Genomic DNA, 24820 nt, shown 5'->3' on the forward strand with positions numbered 1-24820 from the left:
GTGTATTCAGACGAGAATGCTATAACGAGCAGCTCCAATCCACCCATCCGGAGAGCGTCTTTATAAGGGGCACGAGGTTCGTCAAACCCCGAACTTGTCCCATACTCCTATCCATGGCCCCATAAGGTTGAGTCGGCGATTGCCCGGATCGACGCAATATCGGGCGGACAGACGTCAACGGCTAAGAGCGGGTCGAATGAGAGGACGACTTTTGTCCCTGAGGTTATCGACATATGCAACCGCCATGGCGCAAGGGTGGTCCGCCTGATTCGGGGGCGTAGATATGCTAATGCCTACATACGTCACCCTATACAGACCTCAGATCTCGGGCCAAGGTGAGACACGGTGATACGTGCAAAGTCTCATCATTCGCCTTCATATTTATTTACAGTATGAAGCAATTTTCGGGCCGCGTTGCTGTCCTTTGTGTCTTCTCGACAGTTGTACTGTAGTCTGTCCCGCGTGCACGAGCCAATCACGCCTTATCAACTATCGGGGACTGAGTTGAATCGGCGATTGCCGCACGACGCATGTATAGCGGTGAAGGGGGTTTGATGCTATGATTATGTAGGTAATTATTATGATAAGATTTTCCACTATCTCATTAATTGGTTTTAATTAATGTCAAATTCAGGCATGGCACTGAAAAAGGAAGCATTGTAGCAAGTCGGGTCTAGGAACGCCGGCGACAGCTCCGGTAGCACGAGATCATGCCCATCCATGACATTCGGGGCGGCTCGTGTGGCCGGAGTGGTCCGCCCGGGGTCACTCGGGGTTTGCTGTGTCGGAATCAGTCTATCCAGGGGCTCTGCATTCTGTTTCTCCATCGAATCCGACAAGATATCAGATGCGGATGACCGGACACACTGATAGGCGGCCTCGGCCAGGTTCCACGTTCGCTTGGTGCTTTTCAAGCACCCAAGAATCAGGGTCACACGGTTGCAGTGGTGATCAAAACACTCCTCCGAGTGGCTAGTGGACGTGGCGATCTGGATCATCCCGCACAGCGCTAATGCCGGAATGACGAACGGGGTGTGTTTCGAGATATTCGGACAGATGGAGATGGAATCCGACATGCGTCTTGATGCTTCGGTGGCTTTGATGCTGTGAACGAGGCGGGTGAAAGTCGACGATAGATGGGCCGGTGCTCCAGGCCAGAACCGGTCGTCGGGTTGGGACAAGATAGGCTGGAGATCACTCCGGGGCAGATGCAGTAGCATGGCGGCGTAGGCGATTGTCAGGTGTGCTTGGAACATCATCTCATCCACATTCCCGTACGGATCGACGATATCCAGCTTTTTGGGTGGGAGGTGGTTGATCCAGCTCACCAGCGCATTCTCCACCGATTGAAAGTGGTCGCGGTGACACTCGCGCAGCCGGTTCAGCACCAAGACCCGACATAAGATCGTTGTGGCGTCAATGCGGTAGCTGAATGATGAAAACACGGTCTCTTCGGGAGCAAAGACTCTCCGCTTGAAATCGAGAATCATTCGAGGTTTGGGAACGTCGCAACCACCATTATACTCCGATTCCTCACAAGGCAAACCCACTTCCGGTGGCACGGTGCCGCAACGAAATGTGATTGTTTTGAGCGGAACAGCCATGTATATATCGATAATGTATAGCTCCCACCACGTTCGTCGCATACTCTCTGCTTCCAGTGATCGCTCTGGTTGTGCAGCCGAAGCGAATTCCCATCGGTTCATGCCGAGCTCGAGAGCAATCTCGATGCTATTAGAAAATGCCGTTTGAGCTTCAGGCCATTCCCCACGAGAATACAAGGCAATAGAGTAGATCAACCACGCCTGAATCATACATGGCGACCGGTCTGGACTGGAGGCCAGCTCCACCGCGACTTTGTCCTTGTATTGCTGTCTAGGACTGGATGGAATGTAGTGAGACCCCACGAAGTTTACCACCAGCTGGAGAAAATAAGGGTAATTGCGGTCGTTATATGAGGAACTCGGCACCAGGATCGGATGCGCGACATGAAAGTTCTCATAGTACAGTCGCAGCAACCGATCATCGGAGATCCACGACCTACCAGCTGTTTCCAAGGGGGGTTGATCGGTATGATTCCGTGGAAGCATCGCCGGCCATGGACTTTGGTCCATAGTCATATGTGGAAGACTGGGCTGAGCACGTCTTTGCGATGGAGTGCTGCTGGGTGTGACATTATTCTGGACCGAGCCAGACCCCGGCATGAGCATTATCGGAGTAGAGGTGGCCTGATGTCTGGTTTTAACATGATGAATCCCGACTATACTAGGAAAACAGAATACTGACTGTGGTTTTATTTGCCTGGCATCGAGCTTTCCGACTCCCGCCACGACGAGAAGGCAGATACTGACACGACAGCGAACCCTGCACACAACGCGAGCATGCCGGTTTCTTAGCGTCGCATTTGAGATGCTGCTTCCTGCATTCAGTACAGGCTAGAGAGCACAGCCCGGTTTCTTTGGATCGTCGGGCCATTATTTCTGGGAGTTGTAGTTGGCAGAGAAAAGATACGGCAGTCGGCGGTAGGATCAGAGTGAGAGCCCGAGCCAATCACAGCCCGCATTGCAAAGCCCGAGATGAACGGCAAGAAATTGTTAAGACATTAAGGACTATCGTAACCTCAAACAGTAGTACAAGCAAATAAACAAACACAAAGAAGAAAAATACAAAATGCATCCTATCCAAAAGCACTCCTGTTCCTCCCCGAAGCGCTATGCGAGAAAGAAATCCACTCCGAAGAGCTGCACCCAAGAACTAACTAACCCGCTCAAATACGACCCCTCGTCCATGCAGAAAACACGGCTCAGAAGCAAACATTACAGATAAGGCATCCACAAAGCATCGCACGACGCCAGGTGCTGGGGGTTGACCGCCTTGGAGATCAGATCGATCGTGGTCTGGTTGGCAGGCAGGTTACCCTCCGGCGGGCTGGCGAGGCTGACGGCGCGATTGACAATGATCTCGCTATTGTTGTAGACCAGGTCGCGCAGCTGTGGCACCGGGAGGACACCACGATGCTGCGCTGTTGCCCAGAACATCATCTCGTCACGCACGAACACGCTAAGCTGTTGCTCCAGTTCGTGGCGCGGTTCCGTCAGGCAGCGAGCGATCGCCATCATGGCACACGCGAACAGACCCTCGGTGGCGATGGGGCCCAGGAGTGTCTGGATGTTCGGCGTGAAGCGGAAGGGAACTTGCTCCGGGTTGTAGAAGAACGCCTTGGCCGGGTTGATGGTTGGGATCAACTCGGCACCCCAGATGTCGCCGGTCGAGCGAGAGATTAGGATCTTGTTCGGGTAGCGGTTGCCAATGTGCATCACGTAGGTCATGAAGGCAACGGCCGCGTACTGGTAGGCGAACTGCCGCCGGAAGAGCCAGAAGTCCGAGAAGTTGGGGTAGGTCTGCTGGAAATATTCCAACACCACCGTACTGGGAACCCATTTGTCCTGGATGGCGGTCAGGATCTCCGTGCGGAGAACCTGTTGCTGATCGGGCGTGCGCTGGGAGAGATTAGCTGTAGTCCTAGAGAGCGGAATTCGCGGCCAACATACATTCTGCTTCGTTTCTGCCAGAGAACGCATCCGGTCCATCGTGAACAGCACCGGCTCATCCTTGTTCATGCCAGCACGTCGGCAGTAGTCCTCGTAAATGCCCTGCATGGAGATATACGAAGAATCGTCACGGACCAGGCGAATGTGTGGCGCAAGCGGCACCATCAGCGGCAAGTGGAAGTACAGATTCCGCCGTCGGCTCTCCTTGCGTTTCGCCAGCAACCCATTGAAGATGCGGAACAATTGAAGAATCCGTTCCTCGCGCCGACAGTGGCGTGCGGCCGGGTGTTGGACAGCGAAAGCATGAACGCTTCCGTCGTGTCCACGGATCTTCAGGCGGCGATGGCAGACACCAATACCCCGGACCAAGTCGACGTCCGGAAGGAAGCGGTCGATGCGAACGAAATCCTGGTTCTTGTCCTTGTGTAGGAGATATTGTCCTGGCACCTCGACTTCGTCGAACTTGAGGAAACGGAACTCGCTCAGGTGCGGCGAGTAGGACTCGAGGAATCCGGACTGGGCCCGGCGGTCGAGCTTCTCCTCAAACTTGTCACGCCAGCGACGCAGCTTCTGAATGTATTCGTGCATGGTCGGCTTCTTCACCACAAAGTCCGCCTCGAAAGATTTGCGGATGTGCGCGGGGAGAATGGTCTCGGCAAATCGGGTGATATTGGCTTCGGTCGCAGATGGCAGCTTGAAGTCCTGCGCATATGATCCAGGCATGCGTCCCACGTAAGCCAATCCATCGTTCAGGAGAGCAACAATGAGACGGTAAGCATCCTCGTCGGGCGGGCACTTGAAGTTCTTGTGGATCTGGTCGACCATCGTCTCCATCGACAAGGCGAGCAAGGGGAAGGCGGTTTTGAGTCCCGACATAATCTCGTCTGAGTACTCCCATGGTTTCTTGAGCGGCTCCTTCTCGCCCTCCGCCGTCGAAGCGGGTGGATTCTGCTGTGGGGTTCCATTCGTTCCCGACGCTTGCAGGTTGCCCTGTTGCTGTTGGTTTGGCGTCTGGCCAGCTTGGGGTTGACTGGGACTTTGGGCCTGGCCCTGGCGCGGTGACTGCTGCACCTGAGCTGGAGGCTGTGCCGGTGACTGGCTCTGCGGCGGCTGTGCGGGAGTCGGCGCAGCTACTGGAGAGCCTGCGTGCTGAACGGCCGGAGACGCGCTGGTTGCTGTCTGGGGTTTCTGGATAGGCGATCCATCGACAGCAGGGGCCTTGGTACTTGGCGAAGAGCCCTGTTGTTGCTGCTGCTGTCTGTTTCTGTTCATCTTCTGGTCATGCTGCTTCTTGATGCTCAGCATATCCTCTCTGTTCGTACGAAGCAGGAAGAAAAGCGCCTGCGGGTACAGCTTGGCGATCTTCACGAGAACAGCCTTGCAAAGGCGCGCCTCGCGGTGGGACAGACTGGTGAGAAGTTGCGGGATGAAAGTAATCCAGTACCAGACCGGGGTATCTCCCTTGAAATTCTCGAACGCACTTGCAATCTTGCCCTCGTCGTTGTCCAGACTGAGAAGCCAAAGAATACGACTGAGCAATTTCCGCGACTTGGCACTCTTATAAAGACCAGCCGCTTCGAGATAACAGCTGACCGCGTTGCTGGCCAACTCATAGTCCGTTGGATCAGCCTTAAAACGTTGGTCACTGTACTGACCCCATTCAGACCAGGCCTTGGCAAGTCGCAGATCGTAGTAGAGAGCGACACCAAATGCCTCATTCGCCTCATTGACATGGTCGAGTTTGGCGAGGAACATGCCCTTGAGTGTGTAGAACTCGGCCTTTTGCTGTGGCCCGAAGTAATTGAGATTGGTGTTATTGATCACATCGAGTCCACTGTTGAGCTCCTTCGGGTTCTGGTAATGGCACTTCGCCTGCTCGCGCAGCTTGAGGAAGGCCTCCTGGATCTCGATGTTCGGCAGCGTGTAGATCCGGCTGAGCTGGTTGATACAGACCTCGGGCATCTGGTGCTTTCGTGCGACGTGGGCGAAACGGTTGATGATCCAGGCAGTCTCGTGGTATCCGCGGTATGCATAAGAGTTGCTGGCGACGTTGTTCGTCTGAGGGGGCAACAGGCTGAGGTACGTGCCGTTGATAAGCTGGAAGATATGCTGACGCCAAGTGACAAGATCTTGCCAGGTGTTGATATCGTCCCAGAGGTTGGGCAACCGATCACGCCAAGTCCCGAGAAGCAGTTTCAACTCCGCAGACTTGGTATCTAGATTCCGCTCGTTGGTCTGAGCCAAGCTGCCGCAAATATGGCTGGCATCGTGGAGCTCAACCAATAGCTGGAAATGTTGCAGAATCGGAATATGAGCGTTCGTGATGCGCTTCGGCAGCTGCAACCATTTGCGGATGGAAAGCTGAATAGATTCATCGCAAACCGTGTTGAAATCCTGCAGACCCTCCTTCTTCGTGTGGTATTGAAGAAGAGCCATGAAGGCTTGGAAGAAGGTGCGCCGCGGCGTAGGGGCGTCGGAGACAGACTTGATCAAAGACTCGAGTTGTTCGCGGTTCCCTTCGCTCTGCCAGTTTTCAATATTCCTCCAGGCGGCCTCCAGCAGAAGGTCGTTCAGGTTCTCATGCTTGGCGAAATCACTGAGGATCTCCCACTGCTGGAGCTTCTGAGCGCAGATCAACCAGTGATCTTCCCATACGAAATATTCACCCTGCGAGAATGGCATGGCACCAGAACGCGCCTTGATCTGTGCATTCTCGTAGAGCTGCTGAGACTTATCCCACATCCCCTGTTGTTCGTAGGAAAGTGCAGCATTGGTCTCAACAAACTTGCAACGACGTCGCCAAGTTCCATAGAAGAAGTCGTCCTCCTGCAAGCCTGAATAGACTTCGACAAGTGCGTCCAGGTTGCTCTCCCGGACGGTCGGTGTATCGATGATCGGGTTGATGGCACTCTCCTCCAGGTATGTCGCGGCAGTGTACCAAGCGTCATAGGTACGGCTGAGGTATTTCATGACATGAGGAGGGATCTTGAACCGTGGACGGGCACGCACAGTGCCCTCAAGAAGGGCCTGCACGACATTGGGGCGCTTGTCCAGTTGTCTCTGATGGTACTCCCGCGTAAGCAAGTTGACCATGCCCTTCTCAAGGTCGATCCGGTCTTCCTTGGACAACGTGGACCAGAAGAGAGGGAAAAGAGTGGTCCACAGTTTGTAGGCAACAGAGGGATCTGTGTGCTGCAGCTGAATCAAAGGCTCCACCAAGTCACGAACCCGAACATCACCAATGTCAGACATGAACCGTCTGCGCTCAGCAACGAAGGTCTCCAGCTGATCATCAACCATGATATCTGACTTCCTGGGATCCTTGTCACCACTGCCGAAAAGGAATGAAACAGGATACAGAGTGAAGTCACCCGGATTCAAGCGAGCGCTGGTGTTCATATCGACACATCCAAGGATCAACTGGGACGCCTGGGAAAGCCAAAAAGAGTCGGCAAGAGTATCCCAGTTCTGGCAAGTGAGCACGTAGCTCAAGCGCGAGCTAGCCAATCGAGTCAAACTCCGATCAAATATCCGCATGAAGCGGCTCCGCATCTCAACATCTTGCGCTCTTGTGCCGATCAGGAAAGCATGCTCCAACCGGACAGTCAGCTCGGTGCGCGTGATCTTCGAGTCCTCGTAGATTCGGATGACAAGGTCGAGGAACTTCTTCAGCATTGTCTGGTCGGTTCGCGATTCAAATAGCAGCATCTTATGTAGAACCGCCGTCTTCTCCTTCAAAGTCGGCCACGACTCGGTCGAATGGAAGATCCAAGACTCCGTCATGCCCAGAACCTTGCTGCACAACTTGATGTTCTGCGACCGCTCCACAAGCTGTGCCAGCACGCTGAGGAAGGGTCGCCGCTGATCGCCGAGATGAGACATGCGCACAGAGATCAGCTCAATCGTCTTGAAGATGAGGTCCACGCCGATCTCAAACTCCTGCTGATCTGGAACTCCTTCGGAAGGCTTTGCACCTTGCTGAGGTTGCCCGCCATTTTGGTTGCTGGAGGGGGTGGCGGCGGCGGGGGTGGTAGTGGAGGCAGCAACATGTTCCTTGGCAAGCTTCTGGGAGAAAGCCTTCATCACAGCCGGAATATGTGCGTCAATCTCAGAAGGCTTGTTCTTGGAAAGCGTCCAAAGGGTATTCAGACTCGAAACATAGTTGCTGGCAGAGAGAGTCTCCGTGGCTATGGCAGAAAGATAGGTGGAAAATTCCGACGCCGAACCCTCGGTGTCCATGGCATCTTCGTCGTCAGGTTGTTCATCAGGGATAGCATCAAGAACACGGCGTACGGGCGGCGGCAGCTTGATTGGAATCTCCATCTCATCCTCCAGTCCATGCAAGCAGTCCTGAATCTCCGGGTTATCTGATTTCAAAGGCTTCTCGAAAAGCTTCTGAACGGTTTGAAGACGGGCCGTGATCCATTCATTCGGTTTACCGGCCAGCAGCACCCGCAGGACCTGCAAAGTGTTCACCATGGCAGTGATATGTTTCTCGTCTGGTTTGTCGGCCTTTTCTCCTGAGAGGATGGGCTCCGTCACCTTTTGATAAAGGTCGACGTCGAGGTCACCCCAATATTCCGGTGAGAGCAGGTTTCGCAGCAGGTTGGTAGCTTTGACGATCATCTCGCCGGTATGAACGAGCGGCTGCTGTTTGGAGGAGGGCAATTCACGAATCTTAGAAGCCGGGACCAAGAAGCGTTCGGGAATGGTGGTAATGAACGTGATGAGATACTTGGTCAAAGCCGCCCGGAGATCAGGAGGAACGGTGTAATCTGAACGACCGTTTGGAGGGGCCAGAACAGAGGATGCTGGAGATGCCGACGCTCCCTGAGCCTCCTCAAGCTTACGCTTCTTCGCATTCGGCGATTCCATAGGCCCCGGGGGCACGCTTGAGCGGCCGGAATCAGCGCCACCCTTCACCCGCTTTTCTTCCCAGTGCCAGATCAACCCAATCAGATTGAGTGCGAGCTTTTTGCTGTCGTTGGACGTGTTCGGTGGGCCCGCGATCTTGATCAGAGATGGCACAATGAGAGGGACAAAATGCTCTCGCGACTCATAGAAGAGATCCGGCTGTCGTACTAAGAATTGGAAGATGCTCATCACCTGCTGCAGATTCGCGGTTTCTTCGGCCAGGATACGACGGGGCCACTTCGCCCACAATGGGTACCGCGCCTCTGCCCCTTGGTTGCCGCTTGTCCTGGTTGGAAGAACAGGAGCCAATACATCGAGAGCCTGAGTGACGAGGGCTCTGCCTTCGTTCTGGTGAGCCCTCAGCAAGGCGACATAGACCTGAATCACGATCTTGAAGGGTGTCTCGTAGTGAGCAATGAAGTAGCTGATCAGGACGTAGGCCCCGTATTTGTTGATAATATCCTCGAGGCGGATGTAATTCCAAGCAAACTTGATGATGTCTTTGCGGGAGTCCTGCACCGTTTGAGAATGGTACTTGATCAACAAGGCAGAAAGCTGAAGCAGCTCCATGCGCGAATGGTCCACTCCAGCTTGGCTCGACTCCTCACTGATGTCAGCCAGTTGAGGCTTCCACAGGCGGCTTTGGATGGACTCGGTCATGCTCCTGTCCATAAGCTTCGGGGTGTTTGGTGAGCTGTTCCACGTAGTTTGCACGTCCATGGCAAAAATGGGATTGACGAGATGGCGGAACGCATACGTCTTGGTCCTCTGAGAGCAGGCGCGTTGACCATAGAGATCGAGGCAGCGCATTATGACGGAACGTCGGTAGTCAATCGACTCGTTTGTGATGATCTGGTGGTAGATGAACTTGGGAAGCGCCAGCGTACGCTTCAATTCATCCGCAGACAATCCGTCAATGACTTCAAACAAGAAATCCAAGTCATGCGTGGCTTCGGTCAGGTAGGTCGTGAACACGTCCATCAATTGGTCTTCAGCCTGCTCCACCCTCAGTCGCTCATCCGTCGGGAGACTGTCACTTCGAAGCTTGCGCTCCAGCTCTCGGCCGGAGGTTAGAAGCTTATTCCTCAAATCCGTATGGGAAACCAGCCAATTCTTCGTTGAGCTGTAGGAACAGACGGAGTGTGCCACATAAATACCGTTAATGGCAGCAGTGTTCTTGCCTTCGGTCGATTCCTGCGGGAAGGCGGCATTGGAAAACCCTTCGGAGTCGGCGACCACGGCATTGCGCAATGCTTCGCTCTCAGGATCAGCCAAAAGTTGCCCGAAGAAGCGCCCGAATCGCTCATCATTGAAGCGAGCAAAGAAAAATGCGAGACTCTCTTTCGGGTAGCGATTGAGATACTTAACAAGGGGCTTGCGGAATGGGCTGTGGGAGGTTCTTCGCAGCTTCGTCTCAAGGTCTAGAACTTTGTTGACAATGTGCTCCATAAAGGATGTGGCCGCCGAGGGGAGGAGATGAAAGATGTTAAAAATGGCGGCGACAATCTTCATGGCCGGGTTCTGTTCCACAAGACTGAAAGAGACTTTCTGCAGAACAGTATCGTCCGCAATGACCTTCATATGATCAAGCAGACGCGCACCAATCTCAACCTTGAAGTAATTCGTAAGCAAGGTCAAGAGTCGGGCAAGGCCGTCCAGACCCGCGACACTCAGACGCTTGGGATCCTGCAGGTTCATCAAGATAGGACGCAGGCCATTCTGAAGCAAGTCCTTGGGAAGCTTGTTGGTTTGCGTCAAGACATCTCTCAACCCAGCATTCGCAGCATCGATGACTTCGGGTGACCGAGAGTATAGCGACTTGAAGAAGACGGAGATGATGCGCGCACGACTCGTGTTTTGAGGGGTGTTGGCAAACTCTTGGAAGCTCATTGCCATGGACAAGAGGCGAAGGCAGGCAACCCGCAAGTTAACAATCATCTCTGCGTTCTTGAACTCATTCGGCTTGGACGCGAGAGATTCGTCATCAGCATCGGCCAGGGCGAGAGACTCCAGCATCAGTCGATTGAGCGGCTCATTGAAAGTGACGATATCGTTATGGAGGCCCAGGCAGTAGGTAATGGCATCGATGAAGCCAATCTGTGATGGGAAAGGCAGAGCGCGCAAGGGTTTGTTGAAGATCGATTGGAGGAGGCGATCCCTCACAGGATAAATGAGCTCATGGACTTCGCAGCCAAGTTCGTCCTTTAGAGTTATGAAGCAGCGGCGAGAGGTTTCGCGGACATGTTTGTTCATATGTCCCAGCTCATAAACGAAGAAGCCACAGAGTGTGAGAAGGCGGCTCTTCTCATTCTTCAAATCATCCTTGGGCATTAGCTTGCCGCACTTTTGCAGAATCAAGCTAATAGTATCCTGCGCCTGGATACGCGTCGACGCGGGAAGATCGGCCGGTGTATCCTTGATGACATACATCAGAGCTCGTGAAAATTCAAAATGCCGTTCGTAGAGCCAAGGCACTCCAAGGTCCAGCTTCGTCGCAAGAAGATTGATACCAAGGCTGCCACCAGCCTTTGTAAACCACTCCTCGCTGTGGCAGCTGTGGCAGAAGACACGGCCCAGGTGCTGGAAGAACAAGAGTTTGGAAGCCTTCTCGGGAGCACCAAAGATGACGGTGGCAGCATCCTTGACGACCAGCATGACCTTCTCGGCAGCTTCGCGAACGTGAACATTGTCCGAGGAGAGGCAGTCAACAATAGCCTCGGCCAGGATTCGGGAATCAATGTTCACGGGGCCTTCTCCATTGGCCACATCAAAGGGCTTGCGGCTGTGCCGACCTTGAGCAAGAGCCCGACCGACCTCGACGACGGTGAAATGTTTGCAAACATCTGCTACGAAAGCAGTTGCCGTTTGCTCGAGATCTGGTACCGTAGTGGCAAAGATACAAGCCTTGATAAGCTTCTTCACAATTGCTTCCTGTGCCAGTTTCTTCGAAATAGATGCTGATCGCTCGGACTTGTCAAGGATATCGGCCATAGGGCCGGCCTTGTTTTCAAACAGGTCGTTTGCATGCAATCGAATCAAGGATGCCAGGTCATCGGGGAGGTTCTCATACCCAATCTGGAGTTTGAGATGAGAACTGAGCATGCGGTAAGCCTGCTGCTTGTAATAGGTGTCTGAATCCTTGGCAGAAGCCGTCTTCGGAACTTCCATGAGTTTGGCAATCGCAAGGTCAATTCCAATATCCACAGGGAAAGGCCGCTTCTCGCTGGGGCCAATCAGCCGAATATCGAAGCTCGGGTTGTCGTCGGAGAACTGCTCGAATGATAACTCAGGTGGGTGATTGAGGAACTTCCTGTTGCGGCCACCGAGCTTGCCCAGGATCCGCATTGTGGTGTGCGCATGGAAATGGTTGTATGGTTGAGGGCGCAAGTGATCCCAGAGAGCGGTCATCAACTCGTCCATGATAGGAGCCATGATTGGGTCAAGGTAGTCTGCAGTAAGATTATCGACACAAAGCTCAAGAGTACGTAAGCCCTGGCCAACGAGGTCTGAATCGGCGCGCAAAGCCACCACGATTGGGCGCATCAAGTAACTGAGATGAGGAAGGAGATGGCTCAGTCGCGCCGGAACAGTGAGGGTGAGTTCGACATAGAGATCACGCTCTTGGGGCTTTCGAGCTGCAAGCAACAGGTTGTTGAAGGTCTCAAGAAGCATCTCCAGGAGCGGGAGGATTTCCTTGTAGAGAAGCTCGAATCGTCCACCACCGATGCTCCGGAAGAGAGATCGCAGGAGAAGGAAGTAGTTCATGGGTTCCTCAGCGGTTACCGACAGTTCAATACACTTGGTGACGATCTTGGTGACATGAGGATGAAGCACCTGTTCATTCTGGACGGAGAAAAGCGTTACAGCCATGAAAGAGAGCTTGAACATCCTCAACAGGATTTTGGCTTTTGTCATGTCAGACGTCCCCACTTCGTGGATTCGTTCCATAAGGTACTGCAATACCATTCCTGAGAATGCCGGTGAAGTCGCTTCACTGGCCAGGAAAAACTGCGGGAGGTGAAGCAGAGCACCATGCTCAAACATGAGCTCATGCAAATAAGGGATTTCAGAGTGGAAAACCTCATGGAACGTCGCCGTGTCAATGCAATGGAAGACGGTGCCGAAGCTTTCCAGAAGCTCCTTCTCCTCGCGCGACATGGGCGCCGTGTACTGACTGGCAAGGAAATCGAACGGGGAGGAGTAATTGACTTCCGGGGGAGACTGGTCAACGCCATAGTAGCGGAACACGCGAGCGCCTTCGTGGAAAAGCTTCTTGATCACTCGGACTTCCTCGGCATTGTACCCATAGGAAACTTCTGACCAATTGATCGGCACGCTGTTCGGATCGATCTGAATGTCATCCGGGTTACAGTTCTTCAATTGATGGAAGATGTTTTTCAATCCGTTGATCAGGTTCTTGAAGAGGAAAATGTTGTCCGAAACAGGGTCTCCACCTCGATCACGAGGGCTGGAAGTCTTGATAGGAGACGCCGAGAAGATATCGATCTCATCCCAGTCCGGTGGCTGATCCTTCTCGGCAAGGTAGTTCTCCGCATGAGGCTCGGTGTCTTTCTTGTAGGCCTTGTAGGCCTTGGATACCTTGACCGCGTTGTTGAACTGGTGATTCATGGAAGCAAACTTGTCACCAATTGCATCCAGGATCATGATCAAGAAATAACGAGCCTCCTGCTTGTCCTCGAGTTTTGAAATCTTCTCTGCCATGTTCAGAAGCAACTTCGCGCTCATTGTCTGGAAGCTCGTGCCCGGGAAGTCATCGTGCAGGTTCTTGGTATACACCTCGACCGTTCGCCGAATCTGGTCGCGAGTAAGGTGGTCGCGCACATGATGGATGAGATCAGCGAGCATGCTGTACGCCAGTGGCCGCATCGTCTCGTAGACAGTGAGGCCATCACCGATGAGAGTCCGTTCATCCAGAAGCTCATCGATCTTTTCGAGGAAGATCTTGCGGTAGTTGAAGTTGATGATGTGGCGAATGGCAACCAAAAGCTCCTTCCTTGCTCCGGACTTCTCACGCGGACAATCCTGAAGAAGTCGCACAACCACCGATGGAAGCGTGGGGAGGAAATCTTGGAGTTGGTGAGCATACAGACGCAGAAGATAAGCCAAGAAGCTCATCGTCTTCACTTGCGCAGTGATGAATTCTCCAAATGCGGCCCTGTTTTTGATTTCCTTGCACACGCCGGTGAAGATTGTCCCCTGCGCAGCAGCATCCGCATGTGCCTTCTCCTGCGGCTTCGCTTGCAGCAGCAGGATAGTCTTGATGAGTGGCACAAAGAGCTTGACATTGGCCGAGACCGATGCGCGATGAGTTTGGAAGATCGAGACGACGATGATAGGGCACTCGGCGAGGACCTTGAAAGACTGCATGCCCTTGAGGATGACATTGCTTAGCTGCTGTTGGTCGGGATTGCCCAGGTCTACCACAGATGCTGCAGGTGAGTTTGGCCGAGGCGACTGAAAGTTCTGGGCGGTGGTGTTCGGCGTGGAAGGCATGCCAGAGGGGGTGGCTTGGTTGGGGCTATCGAAGGTATCCCGAACCACCTGCTCCATGGTCTGGAACATCTCCTGGATAAGCTCGAGGAACGGCTGTACCCGCTGTGCTGTCGCTTTGGCCTGGTTGCGCTCCAAATCCATGATCGTCTTCATACACAAGACGGCATTATCTTCGTTTTCGATCCGGACAAGATCCATCAGCAGGTCGACCATGTCGGCGGCGTAGGGTTCAACGTCCGGAGAAGCCATTGGTAGCCGGTGGAGGGTCTCGAGGATACAGTTTCGTAGTTTCTGGGAGAGAGCACCAATAGTTAGTCGTACCGATCTGCAGATGAATCGACGGCGCGCCAGCCGTCGACAAGATCAGTCACGATGCATACCTGTTCATAAGACAAGCTTAAGAAGACCGGATCCCCCTTCAAGATCGACTTGAACACCGGCCAGAGCTTTGCCAGAAAGACGGGATAGTTGGCACCAGAGCATAGTGGTTCAATGCTGTCTCGTAACTCGGTTGCGACATTGGCCCTCACTTTTATTTCTGCGTGGAGAGAAAGATGGTCAATTCCGCGATCAATAATATCCTTCAATGGAAGCAGGCGCTGCCAACATACCCAGCTTTTCATCCCCCAGCTTGCTGGCGTAGATATCGATATTTCGCTCCATGATCGCGAGGAACGCCCTCGACAGGGCCGGTGACTAGCAAAAAAAAAACTGCAATTACTGCCAGGCCCAGTGGCCGGCTAAGAAGTGTTAAGCCCGCGCAGTCCTTTTGGCGATTCACATGCGGGATTGTGGAGGTGGTGGAAGCTGTCCGTAGCTCGTTCGACAAATTGGTCAAAGATCGTTAGGGCAGCGAGGAAAGCAGGCGAGGAAGACTTGGGGGGTATCGTCAAATCATTCGAAAGGAAGAGTCGTGTCCATTGAAAGAAGGAGATGGACGGGCAAAAAGGAGAGGACGTGAATACCCCGTGGGGGAGGGAAGAGAGGATTGAAATGCGCGCGACTCACGCCTGGCAGCCGGAGCGAGAAGAGGCCTCTGGACCAGAGGGCCTGGGGTTCGTCGAAAATGTTTAGTCAGGGACTCGGCTAGGCTCGATCGGGTTAGTGTGGTGGATCGGTAGTTGTTCCGGCCGACGGGCCTAGTATACAACTAAGGTACAGGCAGAGAGAAGAGGTTCGCAGTCAAGGAGAAAATGGCCTTTTATAACGGGGCCGCTAAATACTACGCACGCAGGCTGTTCCCAGGCGTCGTCATATCGGAGTACAGGTCTAATAGAAGAAAAAACACAAAAGAAAAAAAAAGGTAGTCAACTCTCAACACGAAGAAAGCCCACCGACAGTCAAATAGTCGGTGGATGAAAAACGCCATTCGCACCCTGTTTTCCAGACCCGAACACGGTTCTAAGACTCAATCCAACTCAAAAGGGCCGCTCGGGGATCACACGCTCAACGGAGCCGACCACGGAAAGAGAAGATCAAAAAAAAGGCCATGTACACAAAAGGAAAATGAGAAAAATCAAACAACAGACACAGGTGAGAGGGGCATCGAGGTGGATAGATACCGCGGAAAAATCAAGACACAAAGAAAAGAAAGAAATAAACATCGTTGCAGCCCATAGTCGCTATGCCATCGTCGCAGGAGAATAATCAACGCAAGTCACATGTCCATCAAGAGCCTCCGAGGCGATTACTTGGTCGAGTTGCTGCGATGCAAGATCTGTACATTGGTGGCACTGGTCCCGCTGCCGACCGATCGTCGTCGAGGGCGAATCTCGCTGCCGCTTCCGCTCCGTCGTCTCCGTGAGCCACGAATAGAGCCACGGCGTCGTGTCTGGAGCAAACGGACGTTCCCACGTTAGAATTCACGCTTGCTGATGAACGGTCACGGTTTCTTAGCAAAAAGACAAGATACAGGGGCAGTGAAGCCCGGCAAAGGAGGGACAAGCCGCAAAGGGATACAGGTATCTCGAAACCATTATTAACAGAGATGATCAAAACTCACCGAGTTAGGAGTACCCTCTCGGGAAGGTCGCTCCTTCGTGATATCGGAATCCTCCTGCAATTTCAGGGTGTTCAAACGCTTTTGGCTTTCATGGGTCATAGCCTCCACCTCGTCGATAGCTTCGGGCACATCAACGACGGGAGCCGGTGGAGGTGGGATGCCATTCTTCCGGTCCTTGGCTTGTTCCTCGATCTTGTCCCAGCGGCTCAGGCGAGTCTTTTCACGTTGGTCGGCATTGTTCTGATGCTCGGTGTACTCATGAGAGCATTCGTCAAAGAGCTGGGGGTTGATCTCCATGAACATTTTCATGGCATTATACACCATGCTGTGAATCGTCCTAGAACGCGAGGGAAGGTCAGTGATTGGGAGAAGGAACAGGCAACAAGCGATCCACTAACCGATTCCAGTGTCCCTTGGAGTTTTCATAGAGTGGTGCAAACATGATCGGAAGGATGGTCTCCACATTGTCGCTGACCAGGTTGCAGAAGTATTCGTTGTTCCAGAAGTAAAGAGCACGTTCGGCAACCTGGAAGTGTGGGCTGGCAACGGACTTGGCCAACTGATTGAAAAGAGGCTCCTGCACCTTGGCGAACTCGGCCGGGTCCATCACCTCAAAGATGTCCTCCACCTCATTCAGGTACATGACCTCCTTAGTGCTGTTCGTCTTGGGCCAGAAGCGCAGCAGACCAAGAACAACCTGCATAGAACTATTAGCATACTTCACACAAATAGAGGATTCAAAGACCATACATCTTCCGTCAAAGTGGAGTCCTTTTCCAAGAATTGAACAATGCAATAGGCCAGTTGCGGGTGGTACATGCTCAGGCTCTTCACCTTGTGCATAGGAAGCAGGACGCGGGTCAGGAAAAGCTTGTGTTCCTCCTTGAGCGGCAGTGCGAATCCGTTGATGATAGATCCCAGGATCTCCAACAGCTCGGCAATACCATTGTGTCGCTCGGTTTCATACATGAACTGGAAGAAAACGTTGTTGATAGATCGCCGAATATATGACCGCAGATTCAAAAATTTGCCGTAGATACGATGCAATGTCGTCTTGAGGAAATCACGCTCCCGAGGATCTTCCGAGTCGAACAGGTCAAGCAACTAAAAGAGGTTATTAACATTTCATCTGTCATCTTACAAGCAGTCAGCATACCTGAAGGACAAACTGATGATCGATATACGCCTTGGCGATGTTCGTGTTAAAGTCCTGGCTCTCAATAAACCTCAGGAAGAACTCATAGACGACCTGGATATGAGGCCAAGCCACTTCCAGCACGGGCTCATCCTCCTCCGGATCAAAGGCTTCACCTTGAGGTGTCATGGGAGGAGGAATAGGTCGAAAGAGGTTCTTGGCGAACATTTCCACCACGCGTGGGTACATGGGCTCCGTGATGACCGACCGATTATTCGCGACATAGTCCAAGAGCTCGTGGAGCGCCAGTCTCTTGATCTCTTTGGACTTCATGTCGGCCGTCGGGTCATTGAAATCGAAGATGATGTTGCATTGGTCGATTTTCTGCATGAACAGATCTTGGCGTCGGTTAGGAGGCACTTCATGAAAGCCCGGCAGCTTCTCCAATTCTCTCTGGCGCTGATCGGAAATGTCAAATCGCGAGGAGTGCTGGCGCTTGGGAGTGCGAATCCCCTCGGACAGGTCTTTGGGGGTGGTCTGAAGACGGTCGAAAACGTGCGATTTTCTGGGAGGCGCCAGGTCTCCGGGCATCGTCTCGGCAGCACCTGGAGGGGGAGCATGCTAGGAACAGGCATCCAAAAGTCAGCAGCTAGTACTCAAAGCCAGGGTACAGGTAAGAGGTGACTTACCGGTGCACTTGGGCTGATAATCACGCTGGGAGCCATCGGCTGGCCCTGTCTGGTCGGAGTTCCCGGGCCATTATTCACAGGCTGACCGGCTGCACCGGTTCCCTGGGGGATATAGTGTTGAACCGGCGTTCCGGGATGGGCTGCATTGGCAGGTGTTCCTGCGGGAGAAGCATCGTCCGGCGACTTGCCTCGCGCGTCATTCAAGGAGGTAGTAGACGAGGTCGGGGTGCCTTGGTTCGGAGATGACGATTGTTGCGCATGGTGGATGCCGAGGGACGCTTGGGATGTGGAAGTGGAGGAGTCTTTCTTTTTCGAGGACTTGTTGGAATCTTTTGCCCGCGACAACTGTTCATGCTGTAGAGAGGAGTGTCAGTCTGGGGGACAGTCGAGTAAGGGGGACTGCTCCATGGTGGCGGGAAAGGGAAGTGTAGGCAGTGGTGCCGTGAGATGTGCACGGAACAGGAGGATAACTCACCACTCTCTGTCGGAATCCCTTCATTGTGACGGCGACGTAGACAGCCACATGTACTCGGCTAGGGTTTTCGGTGCCGGTGCAACCAAACAGCGCGCTCTAGCCGGAGCTAATCAGGGCGAGGGTGCTGGGGAAGGCCTCTCAGGAGAGCCGCGAGGGAGGGAGTTGTTTGTACCGGCCTAGTAAAGAAGTCCCGTGAGCCTGGTGAATCACACAATACCAAAAAATGACCGGGGCAGAAATGAAGTCGATTCCACACTCGTTGATCATTCGGCCAGATAGCGGACACATTGAAGGGTTCAATTGCACTGGTGTCGGGCAGTCTCAACGGGGCGTAGTGGCAGCAAGTGCACGGGGCCAGACGATTCCGATGCGGGAAGACAACAACAAGGCGCGGGGGAGTGTCGGTCGCGAAACCTACCTACCTCTGTAGTTTCCAGTGTGACAATTGACGTGCCGAGAGCGACAATTACTGGCGGGGCAGAACCAAAGTCGATAGACAACGGAGCTTGGTTCGGCGGTTGGCTTGGAGTGTGTGGGCAGGCTGGGAGCGGGGGCTTCTGACACGCAGGCCAGGGGATCAGGGCTCGGGGAGGTGCCCGGGGGGGAAGCTGGGTAAACGAGACCCGACGAACAGGAGGATGTTCAGAAGGAGGACGAACAAAATGAGGAAGTTGAGGAGGGGTGGTGGTTGAGGGGGAGGGGGGAAGGAGTGAAGGCAGAGGGAGAGTGAGTGAGGTGAGTGAGTGAAGGGAAAGGCGGGCTGCCCTCTCCTGGCTGTGATGGCGATGAGTGGGACACATCCGACCTATATCACATCCTCGACCAGGCCCTACGCGGATGCCTAGCTTCTCGTGTTCATGTCATCTTTGACTCTTCTACTGTCTCTACTTTCTATCCTCGCCTTCTCCGTCTGGTTTCGTATATTTGTACTATTTGGTATCCTTTTTCCCGCTTGTTTCAACTGTGGTTATGTCAGCATCCCCTGTGTTGGTCACCTGACTCGACGTCTCAGGAACTGCATACAGGACAGGTGACTACTTATACTGACATAACTACTGGACACCTTGATATGAAAGGTGGAAATCGCTTGCGGAACAGGTTCTAGATGGTGCACCTCGGTGTCCGTGCTCTCTACTCCACTGCTATGCATGGTGATGGGGGGCGCCTTACTCGACCAGTCTCGGTGGAATGTATTTTGCTGGTAGATTATATGGGATTGAGGCGGTCATGCCTGGCATGATTGGTTAGTGGTCTTTTTTTTCTTTTTTTCCTTCTCCCCTTTTTTCTCATTATTTGGGAGGTGTTGTCGGGGACAGTCTCATAGTAGCGGTGAAGGAAATATATATATCTCTGCCGATAAGCCACCAAATTTCTTGATATTCTGATTTGAACGAAACAAGATTGGAGATTGTATGTGAATAGACCACCTCCGTTTAACAATTAATACCTAACTACATCCTGTGGGCCCCATCCATAAGACGGATTCTGATTCTCAGCACTGTGGCCTGAGGCATGAAATCAGTCATCAGATCTGCCTCAGGCCGCGACTACTCGCCCGTGGAATCGCAGTAGATAGACTCGCGCAGTTGGGCTTTTGATCTTCAATGGATTCAGGTCGCCATATGCTCGACTGACCAGTATAGGTTGGGACTGCACTGCCCGTATTTGAAAGCTGCACTTTGAACGCGACATTCCTTCCTTCCACCTGGTTTGTTTCTCTGATCCCTTGCCGTACGCGCGCGAGATCCGAACGTACTAGTATTCAAGGACTCGACAAGTTTGATGTAAACTGCCACACCCATCACAGAGAATCACCTCCGCCATGGACCCGCTTCGCGAGTCCCAGACGGCCCCCTTCTACGCGGTCCCAGCGCGACGCCTCGTCAGTCTCGAGCATCCAGCCGTGATCCGCAACCTGGACAAAGCGATTGATACCCTGAAGGGAAATGCAGGGATCAATAAGGTAGGTAGTTCTCCATATCTTTGACAAACCAATGCTGACATCTCCATCCAGATCCTCAATCCGATCAAAGCAGATACACCGGCCAGCCTGGTCCTGCGGCCCGAGGATGCCATGGCACAGCCAATCCAGTCGACGAGTTCAGCGTCGAATAATATCTTGCTGAAAGTCACTGTTCCCAAATGGACGGGACGTAAACGCAAAAGAGGCTCTGATGAGCCATTTGCAGACGCCGGGCCGAATGGTGCTGCCGCCGAAAATGAGCTGCCTCAGCGGTCCAGTGCAAGAGATTTACTTCGCTCCCTTCGCGATAATGTCTCGAGCTACGACGTGCAGCCAGTAGGTCGTATTGAACGAACCCATGTATTTCGAGGTATGTGTTCTTCTTTCACGACATGACCGGTTCTGACCATTTTAAGGCATGCCGGATTTCGTGTACTCGACAACGGCAAGCTCCTTCACGAACCGGTTTCGGGAGCAGATTTTACCATATGATTGTAAGCACCCTGGTCACCCAACTGAATCAAGAGCTAATCCCCCCCCAGTGGACAAAATGAAGCAATTCGACATTGACATGGGCAAAGGAGCCCTCCGGGACGTGGATATTATCCCACCACCCTCCTTCAGCAGCGGAGATGTTCCGTTTCCGTACATGTATGTCTTCCTCTCTGTTTCACCACCGTCCATTACTAAATTCCACCAAAGTTACCGTCAAAATCCTACCGTCAAGATCTCCGTCGACCAGTCCGGCGAGCTGACGACAGTGAACACACAACAACCCGCCAAGATCGCCACCCATCTCGTCTCCTACGACGCGGACGCGGTCCCAACGTCGCCGCACGAGGGCTGTCCTCCCCTAAACACCCTCGACAGCACCTTACGCAACACAATCGACGCCCTCAGAGAACTCTTCAACCAACGACCCGCCTGGACCCGCCGCGCGCTACGCAACTTCCTCACAACCGACGAGCAACGCACCACCCTCAGACATGCAATCCCCTACGTGGGCTATATCTTCCGCTCCGGACCCTGGCGCGACGCCATCATCAAATTCGGCGTCGACCCCCGCTCCTCCCCGCAGTATCGAGACTACCAAACCTTTATGTTCCGCATCCTGCCGCGCGACTCAGACGGTGCCCGCGACGGCGGCGGCGGTCGACGGCACACTCTCCCACGCACAGAAGCGGGCGTCAACGCCGCGCTCTCAGGCACCCACATCTTCACCGGCGAGCCACCCCTCCCGCGCGACGGCCGCATCTGGATGGCTCGCGATATCCAGGATCCGCAGCTCGCCGCAGTGCTCTACCCGCCCACTCCCCCGGACACGTTCTTGCGGTCGACGTGCGAGACAATCGGCGACGGCTGGTTCGGCAACGGCACCATCGCCAAAGTGAAGACCATCATGCGCGCGAAGATCCAGGCGTTGATTGATGGCCACAAACCCGCCGACGCGGAGTTCCGCCGCGTGCTTGCCTTCCCAGACCATGCGCGCTCCGAGGCTGACATGGTGCATTTCACGCTGGATTCGGACGTGCCGAGCCGCGAGATGATGCTTGCTACGGAGATCCGGTCTGCGCTGAAGAGCGCGCCTGCGTGGAGGAGTATGGCTCCGCCGACTACCGTTTCGGTCGAGAAAGGGAAGGGGAAGGCTGTCGCAAAGGGGCGGAATACTCGGTCTAGGAGGAAGGATGTGGATGAGGTGGACGAGGAGGAGATTGTAGCGAGTGAGAGTGAGAGTGAGGGGGAGGAGGAAGAGATTGAGCGTGCGGAACTGCTCGAGGCGCAGGTTGCTGCTGCTGTGGCGAATAGGGATGCCATGGATGAAGAGGAGGATGCGAAGATGGACGATGGTGAGGATAGTGGTGCGGAGTGAGAGCATGACTTGATGGATACCCGGAGACATTCTAGTTCGCTTTTCTTACAGCGTGGCTACGGAGATAGAATGGTAGTGCAGTGCAGAATTGTCATCTAATCATTGTGCTCGAATCTTCATAAAGCAAGTGCGCGCCATGTACATCATAAAACAGTACTGAACAGACATCAACAGACATGATAATCTCAGAAAGTCGAACGCATTAGAAGACAGCATGAATAAGGAAATAAGATGTCAAGGAAGGAAAAGTCCGGGGAGCCATTGGAAGGAAAGTATAAACGCAGGGTATTCGCAAAAGCAGACAGTATAAACAACCAACACCGGAACGAACCATGCACAACAAATTACCCAGAGAGATGGAAGAACCAAAACCACAACCAAAGCCAGAGCCGAAGACGCCAAAGAACATGCTTTTTTTTTTTTGATCGGGGAATCAGACAGCAGGATCTTGCTTCTCTTCTGCTCCCTGAACAGCCTCGGCAGTAGCAGCCTTGGAATCATCGACTTCTGGTTTGGGAGGGGCGGCAGCTTCGAGCAGGGAAGCGATCGAGGCAGTGATGGGTTGAGGAAGGGACGCACCCTGGCTCAACGAGGCCGGCGCAGCAGACGCAAAGGCGAAAGCAGAAGCCTTCTTCAACCCGGAGGCATTCTCATCCGCGTCGTCGTAGACAACCGCATACGAGAACGAATTGCAGTCCTCGGCGTAGTAGTCTGCGGCGTTGAGCTCGCCCAGCGGGGCGCGGTCCTCATCCATCTTGGAGGAGATGGCCGCCTTGTGGGCAGCAGCAGCAGCAGAGACGGAAGCACGAGTGCGAGGGGGTTCCAGTCCCAGCTCGACAGGGGGCACATTTTCCTTCCCGCGGGCGTCGACCACAGCATCCTTGCCCTCATCGTCGCTGATATCCAGCACGCCCGTCGAGTGCTGCATGAGGTTGGTCATCTCCTCCTGCTCAGAGTCGACGTGGATATCAAAGAACCACGACGCAGGGCCCTTGGACGGAGATTGAGGCTTGGAAGCCGATGACGAAGAAGAAGTGGCAGACGAAGTCTTGCCCTGTCCCAGGGCCGTGGCAAGAGAGAACGGACGACCGACACCCAGCTTGCTCGACTCCGGGCGCGGCTTGGCGATAGTCGACCGGCGACCGGTGAAAGCCCTCGCCTTGGTCGGGGGCGAACGACCGGCTGGTTTCAGGATGGGAGCGGATTTGGGCGTGGCGGGCGTGATTTTCAGGGGAGTGGAGGGACCGGTGACCTTCAGAGCCATCCGCGAGGTCTTGAAGGGCTTGACCGTGGTCTTGAGGCTGTCCTCATCGTCTTCGAAGGTGCGCTTGCGCTTGCTAGAGAGAGATTGGGTGGCTGGATCGACGTTCTCGGAGTCGTCGTCGATGAAGGTTGGGGTCTTTGCTGAGACGGCGATGCCTGTGGTGATGATGAGTGTTGGGATTCAAAACAGACCCACGGGGAATCAATAAACATACCATTTTGCACATTCTGACGGTTCAGCTTGGACCGCATCAGGGTGCGCATCCTCGGAGTGTCCAGGCTGGCAAAGGGCTGGCGGGTGGGAGGTGACATGGCGAGGGCAGCCATGGTCAAGAAGAAAGGAAGGAATGGGGTTGGAGGTTTGTTTTGAACTAGTGGAGTGGGGGAGATCGAGGCTACGGACGAACAGGAGGAATAGCGCGGTGATTGGCAGGGCGGGAGTTAGGGCCAACAGGCGAAATCAAAGAAAAGAGAGGATGGGTGGATGAGTCCACTACTGTGAGCACCGGGTTGTCAAAGAGAGAAAGATGGCTGACGGTTCGATGATGGTGACGGGAGTATAGATATAGCACGGAGACAGTGGTGAGCAGTCCACTCGAGGCAAGGAGCAGAACGAGGACGAGCAGCGCACTATATGAAGGCCGCAGCGGAGTCGGCGCGTCGAGATCGCGTTGGCACGCAAGGCGCCTTGTAACGAGATCGATTGGATGCCCGGCTGGGCGGGTGGCGGGTGTCTGGTATGGTATGGATGAATGTTGTACAGTATGGCGATCACTCGATCTATGAATGGACCTCCCACCCCTACGGCTCTCCGGATTGCATCTCTCAATTCCAGCGTTCTCCAGTCTTTCCTTCGGTCTTCTATCTTATCTTCTTTCATCCTTGAGGATATTGACGGTCGTGACGACCATGATTATTGCTGCAAGACCCATCACATCCAAGCCCGCGTATCCCTGCGACGCGTCGAGGCCATTCTCGTGGCGGGTACCGGGTACTCACCCACCCCGCGGCCCCAGTATGCATCCACCGCGTACCGGATACTTCGCCGCGACACGCCTCGCGCTCACCGCGCCCTTACCGTACGATAGTCATGCATATTGCGCCAGATGCACCCCCTCCCGAATGAAACTCTCCTCGGCCAACGCATCGCGGTCCATTGGCCCCCAGCCGTTCTCGCCAGGGCATCCGTTCCCTTCGCGAGGTCGCTGCGATGAAACCCTCGGTCTTGGAAATGATCCCGACTGGAGCTGGCGGGGCGGGCTTGTCTGTGCTGTGATGTCAAGCGTGTCAGAACGTCTGACATAGGAGATATGCAATGGCTGGTTGGAGGAGAAGAATGTTCCTTCCCACACTCGCGTGCAAGAATTCGCCGTGCCCGCCCCCCTAGACCCTCCCCAGTGAGGTGTAGATCGTGCCATCTCGCCCCCTCGTGGCATAGTCAACT

General features: G+C 53.9%; 6 protein-coding genes across 6 annotated transcripts; 1 reads left to right on the forward strand and 5 right to left on the reverse strand.

The window, feature by feature from the left end:
- Positions 1-614: 614 nt before the first annotated feature.
- Positions 615-2210, reverse strand: PFLUO_LOCUS5697 (uncharacterized protein; the record flags this gene model as incomplete). The annotated part of the gene is made up of 1 exon (XM_073783168.1): positions 615-2210. The coding sequence occupies one exon, from the start codon at positions 2208-2210 to the stop codon at positions 615-617; it is 1596 nt and encodes a 531-aa protein (XP_073639750.1).
- A 606-nt stretch (positions 2211-2816) lies between these two features.
- PFLUO_LOCUS5698 (transcription-associated protein 1) lies at positions 2817-14228 on the reverse strand (the record flags this gene model as incomplete). Its single annotated transcript, XM_073783169.1, has 1 exon — positions 2817-14228. One exon carries the CDS (start codon positions 14226-14228, stop codon positions 2817-2819), a length of 11412 nt encoding a protein of 3803 aa, XP_073639751.1.
- Positions 14229-14290: 62 nt separating this feature from the next.
- Positions 14291-14642, reverse strand: PFLUO_LOCUS5699 (transcription-associated protein 1; the record flags this gene model as incomplete). Its single annotated transcript, XM_073783170.1, has 2 exons — positions 14291-14517; positions 14591-14642. The coding sequence occupies 2 exons, from the start codon at positions 14640-14642 to the stop codon at positions 14291-14293; spliced, it is 279 nt and encodes a 92-aa protein (XP_073639752.1).
- Positions 14643-15666: 1024 nt separating this feature from the next.
- On the reverse strand, positions 15667-18304 carry PFLUO_LOCUS5700 (serine/threonine-protein phosphatase 2A 56 kDa regulatory subunit delta isoform; the record flags this gene model as incomplete). The annotated part of the gene is made up of 7 exons (XM_073783171.1): positions 15667-15810; positions 15982-16318; positions 16380-16678; positions 16732-17085; positions 17138-17737; positions 17806-18159; positions 18281-18304. 7 exons carry the CDS (start codon positions 18302-18304, stop codon positions 15667-15669), a joined length of 2112 nt encoding a protein of 703 aa, XP_073639753.1.
- A 1798-nt stretch (positions 18305-20102) lies between these two features.
- On the forward strand, positions 20103-22113 carry PFLUO_LOCUS5701 (tau 95 subunit of transcription factor TFIIIC; the record flags this gene model as incomplete). The annotated part of the gene is made up of 5 exons (XM_073783172.1): positions 20103-20243; positions 20295-20613; positions 20660-20737; positions 20786-20894; positions 20946-22113. The coding sequence occupies 5 exons, from the start codon at positions 20103-20105 to the stop codon at positions 22111-22113; spliced, it is 1815 nt and encodes a 604-aa protein (XP_073639754.1).
- Positions 22114-22546: 433 nt separating this feature from the next.
- Positions 22547-23703, reverse strand: PFLUO_LOCUS5702 (uncharacterized protein; the record flags this gene model as incomplete). The annotated part of the gene is made up of 2 exons (XM_073783173.1): positions 22547-23532; positions 23592-23703. 2 exons carry the CDS (start codon positions 23701-23703, stop codon positions 22547-22549), a joined length of 1098 nt encoding a protein of 365 aa, XP_073639755.1.
- Positions 23704-24820: the final 1117 nt, after the last annotated feature.

Source organism: Penicillium psychrofluorescens (genome assembly GCF_964197705.1).
Source record: "Penicillium psychrofluorescens genome assembly, chromosome: 3".
In the NCBI taxonomy this organism is placed as follows: Eukaryota; Fungi; Ascomycota; class Eurotiomycetes; order Eurotiales; family Aspergillaceae; genus Penicillium; species Penicillium psychrofluorescens.